The sequence below is a fragment of the Salvelinus alpinus genome, chromosome 28 (assembly GCF_045679555.1).
Source record: "Salvelinus alpinus chromosome 28, SLU_Salpinus.1, whole genome shotgun sequence".
In the NCBI taxonomy this organism is placed as follows: domain Eukaryota; kingdom Metazoa; phylum Chordata; class Actinopteri; order Salmoniformes; family Salmonidae; genus Salvelinus; species Salvelinus alpinus.
Genome location: NC_092113.1, coordinates 3,450,619 through 3,465,163, shown reverse-complemented (window position 1 = coordinate 3,465,163; position 14,545 = coordinate 3,450,619). Strand labels below are relative to the sequence as shown.

General features: G+C 44.9%; 1 protein-coding gene across 5 annotated transcripts in view; it reads right to left on the bottom strand.

Moving 5' to 3' along the window:
• The window catches only part of LOC139556958 (IQ motif and SEC7 domain-containing protein 1-like), a 184,387-nt gene that overhangs the window by 63,469 nt on the left and 106,373 nt on the right, over positions 1–14,545 (bottom strand). The window contains exon 1 of one of the 5 annotated variants that reach the window (XM_071371152.1): positions 8,685–9,657. The exons of 3 other annotated variants lie outside the window; for them this stretch is intronic. In XM_071371152.1, the coding sequence (XP_071227253.1) occupies positions 8,685–8,761 (77 nt within the window). In that variant the 5' untranslated portion in view covers positions 8,762–9,657. Of the gene's footprint in view, positions 1–5,505; positions 5,957–8,684; positions 9,658–14,545 lie in introns of those variants that run through there. One more of the 5 variants, XM_071371154.1, reaches the window with a different exon arrangement.

Here is a 14,545-nt window from a genome sequence, read left to right as displayed (position 1 = left end):
CTGGAGCGCGATGAGACAAGGATATCCCTACCGGCCAAACCCTCCCTAACCCGGACGACGCTAAGCCAATTGTGCGTCGCCCCACGGACCTCCCGGTCGCGGCCGGCTGCGACAGAGCCTGGGCGCGAACCCAGACTCTGGTGGCGCAGCATAGCACTGCGATGCAGTGCTCTAGACCACTGCGCCACCCGGGAGGCCGGTTGACCATTCTTGATACACACGGGAAAATGTTGAGTGTGAAAAGAATTGCAATACTGCTGGGTTTAACACAAACCGGTGCGCCTGGCACCGACTACCATACCCTGTTCAAAAGCACATATATCTTTTGTATCGTCCATTCACCCTCTGAATGGCACACATACACAATCCATGTCTCAACTGTCTCAAGGCTTTCTAAAAATCCTTCTTTAACCTGTCTCCTCCCTTTCATCTACACTGATTGAAGTGGATTTAACAAGTGACACCAATAAGTGATCATAGATTCACCATGTCATGGAAAGAGCAGGTGTTTTGTACACTCAGTGTATAGCGTGTTGGAATGAAACTCTTCATGTGCTCCTACTATGTACAGACCTTACACACACACCTCCTCACTCATATCATATCATTCAAAGATAGATAACAATGTAAAGAAGATGGCAGCCTTGCGATTCTGCAGTAGAGCTAAATTGGTAGCTAATTCTGGCTAGAGGTAGTGGCACCGTACTTGTGTGTGTGTGTGTGTGTGTGTGTGTGTGTGTGTGTGTGTGTGTGTGTGTGTGTGTGTGTGTGTGTGTGTGTGTGTGTGTGTGTGTGTGTGTGTGTGTGTGGACGCTCCTGTGGCATAAACCATATGGTGCAGTGTGTGTGTGTGTGTGTGAGAGCTGCAGTGCAGCAACATGAGCTCATCTATTCTCTCCCATCGTCCCCACCCCCTCCTCTCCCCTCTCATCATTACATAAGTTAATGCAGCACGCTCCCTCATTATCCACCAAGCAGCCACAGAGACGAGATGCTAAGGCATATGACATCAAAAGTAAGAGAGCACAAGGGCTGCTGGAGAAAGATGCCGAAGAAGAGACGGAGGCAGTGCCTGCCTTTGAGCTGCAGCAGTTACAGCTACACTGATCATGTAAATAGAAGTATATGCCGGAGCCAATGTACACTGTGGCATTTCTTAGTGTATTCTGGTCACCAACACGAGGATACTGTGCTGGAAATGAAAGTGAACGAATGGGGATCGTGTGAAAGAGTGTAGCTTCACCGCCGTAACAAAACAACTTCTAATGTAGTGTGCCCTACCACAAGAGATTTCAACAACTCAGACGAGCTTAACCCAATAACTCTATCAGTACTCATTAGTTAGGGGTAAATCCATTTGAATTCAATCCCTTTTTGACAGCAGCCCTTTTGTTTGAAACAAGAAGTGGTCAGAAAGTGGCCCTGAATGCAAAAAAAACATTCAGATCAAAAGTTGACCCATTTTGCATACCCCGCCCTACCATGTCTTCATCATGGGAAAAGAACGGTTAAATTGGTTATAATTTAAAAGCTTACAAACAGGGTTGTCAAACTATTTCACAACATGCTCTTGAACACAGGGTGGGTGACGTTGCGATCATTGAAATATAATTCCTAGAATGGATCCCTTCAAACCACTGCAATTGATCAGGTACACCATTGAAATGTAAATTGAATTGAAATTGTACACTACATTTTTTGTTGTTGTAGTGGGGACAGTAACATTAGTAATCTCTAAAAATGTAACTTTTAGGAAAATGTTTTTACAGATTTTGACAATTTAAAAGTATGCATTAAGGTGTTTGTAATAGAATAAATGAGGCAAAAATGAATGTAGACATTAATAAATGCATTCCAAAAATGTTTTACAAATGGTGGGGGAGTGCCAAGATGGCGGCACGGTGGCTTCAACACGGTGCCCTCTATCAGTCATCTAGTGTATAAATAAATCATTGATCGCAACACATGACCAACTGCAGTGTACAAGGACCGTTCTAAGAATTGATGTTCAGCAATCACAGAAAGGGCTATACTTTTTTTGCATTCAGTGTTCAAGGTGCAGTCTACCCTCTGGGAGTAACACGTTTAAATTATTAAGGATGTGGACACTGACTCCAACATTCAATAGAGCTAAAGAACTGCATGCACACAGAGCCAACAGTAAAGGGACTTTACTGTAGTCACACAAGAAAACATCTAGAGGATACAAATGAATACTGTGTAATTTCCAATTGAATATGCTCACTTTGGGTGCAGAATCAATTATGAACACAGGTGAATAAACTTGTGAATTTGGACCTAAAGCAACTGTTTGTTTGTGTGTGTGTGTGTGTGTGTGGTGTGGTGTGGTGTGTGAACTTGTGAGAATGACGCACTGCTTTCAACATGATCAATCCATACTTTAACAAATACAAATATCAAACTGTTCCAATACTGTTGGCTGGAAAACAACCACACTTCAAAATGGCAACAACTGCTCATTACCATCTCACTCAAAATGGCATTTCTGACCAAAATGACTTCCCCAGACATGTCGAAGCTGTTCCACACCAGAAGTGAACTCACCACAGTGGGACTACCCGCCATATTACAGCTTTTCCATTACACACGTCTGTCTCCTCTCTGCCCAGAAAAGATCTCTCAACATAAACCCAGCGTACCAACACAGGGACCAAACGTGCAGAACCCGGAGTCTCTCTTCGCTGGGTCCAGATGAAAGTCAAGAGGCTGTTGTTTGTCAAGATGTCCAGTTTAAGTCAGAACAGCTTCAGACCAGGTCCACATTCTGGCCTGTACTTCTCACTGGGCTGGGTTAGTCCATTTGCTCTTCCTAGAGTCTATCATGAGGCAGGGTTGTCACAACAACCCCGGTTTCAGCCTATTCCACCCCAGTGTCGACACAAACAAAGTTACAGACACTGCGATGGACACGACAACTGACACAGACACAGTTGGAGATGCAGGAAGTGTATGAGACTACAGTGGACTCCAGTGGCTTTAACATTCAGATGAAACCCAACAGCCTGATCTCTTGTTTTTCCCTCTGGATTGGGGACGGGATGCAGGAACGCTCGGCACCAGAGACGCTATCCAGACACACACACAGTAAATAAGTCATGGCTGCTGTGATCCACTCCACTCGCTGCCCTGGAATTAGGATCAGATCAGGTTGCTTTGCTTCTACTGTGTCATTTCAGCCGCTTCACTGTCAGACAGTCAGACCATTGTTTTCAACAACTCCCTCAAAAGCCTCTTCACTTCAGACAGTCTAGCTAGCCTTTCTTGCAAAACAACCGTGTGTTCCTGCCAGAGACTAACTCCACTTGAAAGAGACACCTGTGAAAGCTTCAGAGTCTGAGATTTTATCAGAGGAGACAACTCCGGGAGGAGGCTGGAGAAAAGTTGAGAAAACAGGAGTTCAAAATGAAAGCTTTGTGTGTTTTGAAGAGACAGGCATTTTACTCCTGGGTCAGTCCATGTCTTGTGAGGGAGAGATAACAGTTTATTTCAAATCAGCCCAACTGGGTTCAGAAGATGGATGACTCAGAAAAACACAGAAAGGTGCAAAGTCAGGAAGAAGTAACTGGAATAAGTCAATCACAACATCACAACACTAGCCTATTAAAGGTCCAATGCAGCCCTTTTTATCTCAATATCAAATTATATCTGGGTAACAATTAGGTACCTTACTGTGATGATTTTTGACCATTTTAATTGAAAACAAACAAAAATAGCTTCTTAGCAAAGAGCAATTTCTCAAGCAAGAATTTTGCTAGGACTGTCTGGGAGTGGTCTGAGTGGGGAGGGGAAAACAGAACATTTCCTGTTATTGAAAGAGAAATTTGGAACTCTCTTATTGGTCTATTAACTAATTGGCCATGGCTACGGATACAGTTTTCGCCCATGCCCGCCCCGCCCCTCTGGATCATATTCTGCTCATGTCTTATTTTATGCGCACATTTGTTTCTCTAACGTAGCTGCTGCTCACACTCCCACTCACTTCGCGATTCTCTCTTTACTCACCCTCTTCTGAGCCATGATGACGTAGCCTACGCCTGTCTCTGCCTCATGTTTCTGAACAACTGATGAAGAAAATAAGCATGCGACGATGTGAACGATCCTTCCAAAACATATGTTATGAAGGCTACAACTGTCTCTGTCTGTTGTCGCGGATATTGCAGTTGCACAAACAGGACGCAGTCAAAACTCTTTGGAGTTGGCTAATCTTTATAGTTGCTGCCATATTGTAGTTCCTCAAAAAAAAAAGAACAGTACTTAACTGCCTGTCTGCTTCCTGCGCAGCTTAGCCAATGTTTGCAATGATGGTGAAAACCCCCCCCCATTAAATCGCTAATAAGACTGTGTGTCTGTCTTGCTGCGTTCCACCTCTGGGCAGCCAAACGTTCTAGGCAGCAGAGGGGGTTTCCGGACCGTTGAAAAAAGTCTGACAATGGGCGAGATCGTTACGCCACAAATGCTGATATCTGGAGTAAATAGCTGCATGCAACTCAGCAGCGAAGAAGAACATGAAATCGCTAGACTGCCCGTTTGTGTCGTGCTTATGTTTGCAATACTGACAACAAAGTTTGTACGAACATGCCAATAATGTATTTTGTGTAAAACATGTAAATAGCTGCATGTAGCCTACTAGCTGCATTATTCTTACTGAGGCATGAAATGCAATAGTTTGAACAGTTTTGTGTACATCATGAAGTTTGTAGGCTACACCAGTGACCAGACAAAGGCGATCAAGCAGGGGGGAGAGGCGGGAGCTGCAGCAGCGGAGTGGGCCCACTAACTATACATGCGCAGAAATATTCATATTTTTCGCCTGGCCAAATTGCGATACAGAAACTCTGTATCCATAGCCACTCCGTAACTATGATATCACCAGGCAGGCCAAAACTCCATTCTACTAAAACAGGCTGACATTTCATGTGGTCTTATCAAACAACTCTTACACAAAAAGGCCATGATCATCATTTATTCCAACCTCATAGCGTGGAAATGTATATAAAATACAGGAAAAATAAAGTTTTTCCCTGCACTGGGCCTTTAAAAATAAGATTTACATTTTCTTTGATTTAGACCCAGATCATGTTTATCTAAAACTTTGTTCTAGGGACATGTGGGTTCATTCAGGAACAGATGGCTTCTTTGAATAAAATGTCCTCCCATATTCCAATTTACCCCACAGGACTACCTGAGACGAGCCCCCCTCCCGTGGATTGCCTCGAAGTTTTAACACATCTTCATTTCCAAATGAATGATTGGGTTACTACGCGTATGTCATGCAAAGTCTAGGACACGTTGGATTGCTGCCACTCCTACTGTCTATGTGTGGATTTAGCCTAACACTGATGATGATGCCCACTTCCAGGGTATTGAATATGTAACATTTGTCCAGGAGTGCTTCCCTCTCTCTGGGGCCCAGTCAGAAGTGAACCAACGCTCGCCGTCTTTTACCAGACCAGGCAGTAGGAGTCATTACAGATAATCTCCTACCTTATTGTTCGGCTTGAAATGCAGTACTTCCACATCACATTCCACGCGGCAGTGACATCACTGCAGACACCAGACACGCAGGGGGGAAAATGTGCAGCATGGAACACGCAGGGAGGACGTTTCAAAATGTCCCAAATGCACCAAACTGTGGCAACTCCCCCTATAACAGTCAGTGGTGAGACACACTGTACCAACTCCCATATACTAGACCACAAATTACACCCCACATCCTTTACTTTCCATAGAAAAACACAGAATTCTTTCTCTTCTGGCTCCAGTTCTTTCAGCTGCGCCTTTTAGAAGTTCCCTGTCCCAGTTTATCCTGCCCGAGTCCACACTCAGAAAGTTGCTAGACTAGCAAGTTCGCCTGATGACCAAGTTAGGTAAAGGCTCAGTACAGTATGTCTACGCTAACAGATTAAAACCGTCCCTCCTCGTAACAAAGGCTCTCCACCCACACTGTGAACTACTACACAAACCCTCCCTCTCTCCTTCCTTTAAGGACACCCCTTATTTTTCTTTCCTTACAATGCACACTAACCCATCTGGCTGGGACTGCCTGTGATAGCCACTGGATGTGGGCTAGGCATGCCTGTGTGCTGTGCCGTGTACGTGTATGTGCCTGTGGTAATACATGGGCCCGTATCCAAGAACGACAGAGCGCTCAATGGGAAGGCCAAGCAGGGGGAGGGTTAGCCCCAGTTCAGCAGCTGGGAGAGGCTGTTTAGAGTTACTACACCGGCCTTGCTTTAACAACACAGCTACTAAAGCCATGGAACTCAATGTAACCATGTTACCCTAAACCCTTTGCTGGTGTTTCAAGTTACGCCCCATGACTACATCTTTCCAGTGACTCTGAGGAATTAGGAGCATATAATGAAGTCTTTTAGACCAAGCATAAATTACTTGGCTTCTATAACAGGTTTTGATAATGGAATAAAAAACAACAGCCCTGTAATGCTAAATATTTTCCAAGAAACTATAGTGTCAGAGAGAGAGAGAGAGAGAGAGAGAGAAAATGACTCAAGTAAAAGGAAAATCACCCAGTAAAATACGACTTGAGTAAAAGTCTAAAAGTATCTGGTTTTAAATGTACTTAAGTAGTGATGGAAAAATTATTCAAGTAAAAAGTTAAAGTAAACGCTATACATCAAATCCCTTCCATTAAGTAAATCATACGGCACGATTTTCTTGTTTTTAAAATGTACGTATAGCCAGTGGCACACGCCAACATGTAATTTACAAAACACAGTATTTGTGTTTCGTGAGTCCGCCAGATCAGAGGCAGTAGTAGGCATGAATTGGGCCATATTGCCGTCTTGCCAGAGCATTCAAAATGTCACGAGTACTTTTGGGAGTCAGGAAAAATGTACGGCAGTAAAATGTACATATTTTCTTTCGGAATGTAGTGGAGTAAAAGTAGTCATATATATAAATAGTAAAGTAGAGATAACCCCCAAAAAACGACATATTTTTACTTAGTTACTTTACACCACGCGATCAACTCGACACACTATGACATTTGTACCAACAACTTATGGGGATTCACAGCAATATAAAAATGGCAGGAGGCACAATTTTTCAGGGTATAAAAACTGCTATGTAATGCATTAATAATGCATTATGGACATGTCCTCGTACTCTAACTACTAATGACCACAGTGTGCGTGTGCGCGTGTGTGAGCGAATACATTAGCATATATAGATGTGACAGGGTGACAGGTGCTTCCTCAAAATCAAAAACCACAGGCCTTGGATCAGTCTTTCATGTCTCCAAACGCAGCTCAGTTCCGACTCAGTTCTGATGCCGTTGGCAACATCAAACTAACTATATGGGTAATGTAGGCTATGCCTGTGATGTATATCATTATCAGCATAACAGTCATGAAGTTGCAGCAGGTGATTGTTTTAATAACTCATCTAATAACTGACGTTTCATCATTATTGTTTCGATTATCATCAGGGAGGGGGGGGGGGGGGGGTCCTGCATGAAGTGGCATCAGAAAAACACAAAGCAACACCGATCACATAGACGCAGCCAGGAGACTGTCAGATAGCCTTTGGAATGGCAGTCTACGCTATAAAGCTTTTATTGTATATATATATATGTATTGTGTATATATATATATATATATCCAGTCAGCCCTTGGTTGTTCCCCTTGATTGTAATAGAGCATATCTATTCTGTGGGAGTCAGCTACACATTTGTATTCTGAACAGATTCATGGGGTAATCACTGCAGCTCTACTGGAATATAGAACGACAGCTATCTATGTTGTGACAGGCAGTCAGGGACACGAGGGGCGTTTTATAGTCCCTGTAGAGTTGCAGGGGAATTGGAGAGGACGAATTGGTTCGTGAGCAGTGAGCGGGGACCCAATTTCCTATCGCATAAACTACCCACTGTATGTACAGTTCTGTGTATTAAAGCTGAGAAAAACCCCTATTCCTAGATTCAGTACAGTGACCTACCCCTGCACTCACTTAGAGCCGATTGAACAGTATTTCCCACTCCTTGTTTCTGCGACTAAGCTGATAACGCCGAGTTGTGATTCAACCATCCGACATTAAATCCAACCCTATAACATTCCAAGGAGACTGTGCAGTAACACTAATACATTCCTAACCTGTAATGTGTCGGTTATACACACTCAAAAACAGATTCGCAATCTGCTCCGGTGAGCGCAGTAAACCGAACGAGCAACCCTGTGGAGATCCCGCACTAGGTGAAAAGGTGAAGACCACGAGGGAGGAGAGGCAGAGTGGATGCTGAGTCAAGTCACACCTTCTCTCTCCTCCGAAGCACTTAGCAGCCCCAGTCCCTTACACTAGACACCATTAAGTAGACAAGCATCACCAAGAGACCAAGCGAGTTAACCAAGTAGTGCAGGAAAATAAATGACCTTTTAACTAGTTTCACTCAGGGTAATCAATTGCGGTCCAGTCAGCTCAGGCCCCAGAACAATGTTCAGTCAGCAATATGCCTAAACACTGTTCTGTTGTCATTTTTACAGTTTGTCTCTAAAACATGAATCTTTATTCAATATTTCATATCGTTTTAATTGACATTTGGAGTGTTCTAATAAGAGCAGGAAGAAAAGATCCATAAGGCACATCTTATCCTATCCTGCAGAACTTCAAAACAAATATTAAAAACGTCTAGTTTAAAGTCAACTTACCTCTTATGAAAGGTATTGTGAGGATGTAGACACAACACATGCCAGTAATCCATACAGAAGGTCTTTAATTTCCACATTTTTTTGCTCCTAAGTTCTCCTGCAAAAGATCAACAGGGGGCCACTATAAAGCGACTCAGAGCAGGTTAGTCCATGGTGCCAGGTGTAGGTTCCTGTGCCAGGTGTGGTGTGTTCTTGTTAGCAGATCCAGTAAACATCATGGCACTACAGATATAGAACGTTGCCCAGTTGTTCACTGTGTGGATTGCCAAACATGGATTCTCCTCTTCTGGCAAACTGTCCTGGTCCTGAGCGGTTAAACCTCTTTGGACCACTACAGAACTTCTATGGTCATCCGCAGGCCAGAACCAGAACAGCTCTGGACGTGTTTCAACAAACACCAGCGTTAGATCAAGATTCAGACTAAAACCTATTTGGATCTGTTTGGATCAACCCAAACCCAGTTGAAGTCAGGATCTGTCTCAAATAACTTGCACACTGTGTACTGCCTCAGCTCTGCTCAGCTCGTATCCAGGTCACCCAGGCTGTCCTCTGTTCCCGTCCCTCCAGAGTGGGTCAGGCTGAGAGCCTGTGGGGAGGCATGGCTCTAGATCCACTGCTCCAGCAGGCACAGGTACTGTAGTGTGTTGGAGTGCAGAAGCACAGAGGACGAATCCTCCATACACCACACATCCCTCTCTTCTCTGCTCTGATAGACACTGTCTCAACCAGGCTTAGAAATGGCCTATTCTTCTGCCTCCCTCTCCTCCTCCTCCGTCACAGAAGCAAACTTTCTCGATAAAGGCAAGAGATGGTGGCTCCTCGATCACTCTCTCACTGCGTCTCTGACCCCCTCTTCTGCTCCTCCTTTTCCTCCTCTCTGACTAAACTGTCTCTCCTCCCTCAATCTCTGTACCCTAACATGTTCTCTCTCGCTCTCTCTCTCTCCTGAAGTGAATAACAGCTGCTGCCATCCACACAGGACCTCCCAGAAATGTGCCGACTGGTTGCCGGGCAACACCATGGTACAACTGAAACTGCAAATGGAAGCTCTCTCATTGGCCCGACGTCGTCGATGGGGAGTGGCCACAATATTGTCCACGACTGCATGAGTGTACACCCATGCTGTAATCAGAATAGGCAGAGGCTACAAGGGCTGAGTTGTTTTGGGAATAAAATCCTCTAAGGTAGAAGCAGGGCATGCAATGTTGCTTTAAAGCAGCGATCAGCAGTTGAAACAACAAAGCGATTCCCCGCCCGCTTCAGTAAAAAGCTGAAGGGTAGGGTTGGAGAAATGTAACCACTCTCAAATTCATAGACGTAAGGACTGACCATTCATGATAACAAAATTAAAGTTAACCATGTTTTGAGGCTATATAGTTGGTTTACATTTACTTTGTTTAAAAACATTGGAGTAAAACAAGCTTATATTTTGAGTTCTGATGGGGTATGATAGTTGAACTAAGCTCATGGGGCATTTACTAGTTATATTTTTCAATAATCAATGGGTACATATAACTCATTTTTAAGTGGATGTAGCAACTGCTGATTGCCCCTTTAAACCATCAAGGTCAATGAGGAATTGCAGCGAACACAATGGCACATGAATTGTAAGAGAGAATGAATATACCTGCTCTCTACGTGAAGCTATTTATGAAGTAATTGAATACCTGAGGTGTGAATGGACACATGAGAATAGGTGCTATGAAGAGTATCAGCAGAGGTAAGCAGAAAAAAATACAATGGAATAGAAATGGAAATTATACAATTGGATGGAGCTGACAGAACAATGCCCTGGATCAAACAGGTGCAAATCATCATCATTACCACATTGTTCAAACGAGGAGCGGCACACGGCTGAGCAATGACTGAGATGATAGAAACACAGCTTCTCCGATCGACTGGTGATTTGCACTTGAAGACAAGCGCGGGTCTGTTCTCCTCTGTGCGTCTGAGAAGCCGCGTTGGACTGTTGTACCACACTGTCCCAGTGTTCATGAGAAACCGGGGTAAGGAGGAGGCCCGGGCCTCTCGTCATTATTCAACCCCCATCCATCATCACCATCCCCCATACTGCTTCACACATGCACACATGCACACGGAGGCAGACACACACACACACGCACACACAAAAGGTCCTGTTGATCTGGGCATTTTGCTCCCTCTCCCACTGACTGGCAGTCACGGCTTGCACCCTTTCACACACTCCCTGGCATAATATGGGCTTCCTGTGATCCAGAAGACCCAGCCAATGGCACCCAGAACTACAACACAAAGAGACAGGCAGCAACACTGAACACCTATTGTGAGCAGAGACGGTGAGGAATTAATTAATGAAAACAATCAATCAGTAGCTTATCACAAAGCCTGGGTGCCCCATTTATACGCATCTCACAAAATGAACCACACACACACACCGACAGTTCAATTGTCTCTTTTTAATCACGATTTGTTCCTTGAACGCATAATACATTCTACTGAACTGACACTGTGGACTGCCAACAAGTAGGCTATTGTTTTACTGTTAAATTATTGCATTTTCATTTAGTGTGAATGTACTAAACCACTGTGAAAGTAACCTATTGAATTAGAGACAACGCAAATGCACAGAGGTATGGATTCATCAACATCAACGGTGGTTTTATGAACTTACACACTCAATGTTTTCAGAGGGCCGTGATTGTTTCATCCATCTCAATTCACTGTTTGAGGAGCCATACTGACAAATCCATTAGAGCACTACAGGCGTTAGTGTGGGTGGGTCTCTGTGATCACAGCACTTTAGAGTGTGTGTCCGAGGGGGATGGGAGAGGGGGGAATCAACTGGTCAACACATGGGTCTGATTCATACAAATTAATGGTTGTGATCTCTTTCAGGGCCCGATGTGCACATGAACCACAACACATCTCTGAGGATACAGACAGATTCAGATAGCAGTTTTTTTGCCATATGAGAAGAGATATACACTGCTCAAAAAAATAAAGGGAACACTAAAATAACACATCCTAGATCTCAATGAATGAAATATTCTTATTAAATACTTTTTTCTTTACATAGTTGAATGTGCTGACAACAAAATCACACAAAAATTATCAATGGAAATCAAATTTATCAACCCACGGCGGTCTGGATTTGGAGTCACACTCAAAATTAAAGTGGAAACCACACTACAGGCTGATCCAACTTTGATGTAATGTCCTTAAAACAAGTCTAAATGAGGCTCAGTAGTGTGTGTGGCCTCCACGTGCCTGTATGACCTCCCTACAACGCCTGGGCATGCTCCTGATGAGGTGGCGGATGGTCTCCTCCCAGACCTGGACTAAAGCATCCGCCAACTCCTGGACAGTCTGTGGTGCAACGTGGCGTTGGTGGATGGAGCGAGACATGATGTCCCAGATGTGCTCAATTGGATTCAGGTCTGGGGAACGGGCGGGCCAGTCCATAGCATCAATGCCTTCCTCTTGCAGGAACTGCTGACACACACCAGCCATATGAGGTCTAGCATTGTCTTGCATTAGGAGGAACCCAGGGCCAACCGCACCAGCATATGGTCTCACAAGGGGTCTGAGGATCTCATCTCGGTACCTAATGGCAGTCAGGCTACCTCTGGCGAGCACATGGAGGGCTGTGCGGCCTCCCAAAGAAATGCCACCCCACACCATGACTGACCCACCGCCAAACCGGTCATGCTGGAGGATGTTGCAGGCAGCAGAACGTTCTCCACGGCGTCTCCAGACTCTGTCACATCTGTCACATGTGCTCAGTGTGAACCTGCTTTCATCTGTGAAGAGCACAGGGCGCCAGTGGCGAATTTGCCAATCTTGGTGTTCTCTGGCAAATGCCAAACGTCCTGCACGGTGTTGGGCTGTTAGCACAACCCCCACCTGTGGACGTCGGGGCCTCATACCACCCTCATGGAGTCTGTTTCTGACCGTTTGAGCAGACACATGCACATTTGTGGCTTGCTGGAGGTCATTTTGCAGGGCTCTGGCAGTGCTCCTCCTTGCACAAAGGCGGAGGTAGCGGTCCTGCTGCTGGGTTGTTGCCCTTCTACAGCCTCCTCCACGTCTCCTGATGTACTGGCCTGTCTCCTGGTAGCTCCTCCATGCTCTGGACACTACGCTGACAGACACAGCAAACCTTCTTGCCACAGCTCGCATTGATGTGCCATCCTGGATGAGCTGCACTACCTGAGCCACTTGTGTGGGTTGTAGACTCCGTCTCATGCTACCACTAGAGTGAAAGCACCGCCAGCATTCAAAAGTGACCAAAACATCAGCCAGGAAACATAGGAACTGAGAAGTGGTCTGTGGTCACCACCTGCAGAACCACTTCTTTATTGGGGGTGTCTTGCTAATTGCCTATAATTTCCGCCTGTTGTCTATTCCATTTGCACAACAGCATGTGAAATTTATTGTCAATCAGTGTTGCTTCCTAAGTGGACAGTTTGATTTCACAGAAGTGTGATTGACTTGGAGTTACATTGTGTTGTTTAAGTGTTCCCTTTATTTTTTTGAGCAGTGTATATATACAGTGGGGAGAACAAGTATTTGATACACTGCCGATTTTGCAGGTTTTCCTACTTACAAAGCATGTAGAGGTCTGTAATTTTTATCATAGGTACACTTCAACTGTGAGAGACAGAATCTAAAACAAAAATCCAGAAAATCACATTGTATAATTTTTAAGTATTTAATTTGCATTTTATTGCATGACATAAGTATTTGATACATCAGAAAAGCAGAACTTAATATTTGGTACAGAAACCTTTGTTTGCAATTACAGCGTTCATACGTTTCCTGTAGTTCTTGACCAGGTTTGCACACACTGCAGCAGGGATTTTGGCCCACTCCTCCATACAGACCTTCTCCAGATCCTTCAGGTTTCGGGGCTGTCGCTGGGCAATACGGACTTTCAGCTCCCTCCAAAGATTTTCTATTGGGTTCAGGTCTGGAGACTGTCTAGGCCACTCCAGGACCTTGAAATGCTTCTTACGGAGCCACTCCTTAGTTGCCCTGGCTGTGTGTTTCGGGTCGTTGTCATGCTGGAAGACCCAGCCACGACCCATCTTCAATGCTCTTACTGAGGGAAGGAGGTTGTTGGCCAAGATCTCGCGATACTTGGCCCCATCCATCCTCCCCTCAATACGGTGCAGTCGTCCTGTCCCCTTTGCAGAAAAGCATCCCCAAAGAATGATGTTTCCACCTCCATGCTTCACGGTTGGGATGGTGTTCTTGGGGTTGTACTCATCCTTCTTCTTCCTCCAAACACGGCGAGTGGAGTTTAGACCAAAAAGCTCTATTTTTGTCTCATCAGACCACATGACCTTCTCCCATTCCTCCTCTGGATCATCCAGATGGTCATTGGCAAACTTCAGACGGGCCTGGACATGCACTGGCTTGAGCAGGGGGACCTTGCGTGCACTGCAGGATTTTAATCCATGACGGCGTAGTGTGTTACTAATGGTTTTCTTTGAGACTGTGGTCCCAGCTCTCTTCAGGTCATTGACCAGGTCCTGCCGTGTAGTTCTGGGCTGATCCCTCACCTTCCTCATGATCATTGATGCCCCACAAGGTGAGATCTTGCATGGAGCCCCAGACCGAGGGTGATTGACCGTCATCTTGAACTTCTTCCATTTTCTAATAATTGCGCCAACAGTTGTTGCCTTCTCACCAAGCTGTTTTTCTATTGTCCTGTAGCCCATCCCAGCCTTGTGCAGGTCTACAATTTTATCCCTGATGTCCTTACACAGCTCTCTGGTCTTGGCCATTGTGGAGAGGTTGGAGTCTGTTTGATTGAGTGTGTGGACAGGTGTCTTTTATACAGGTAACGAGTTCAAACAGGTGGAGTTAATACAGGTAAT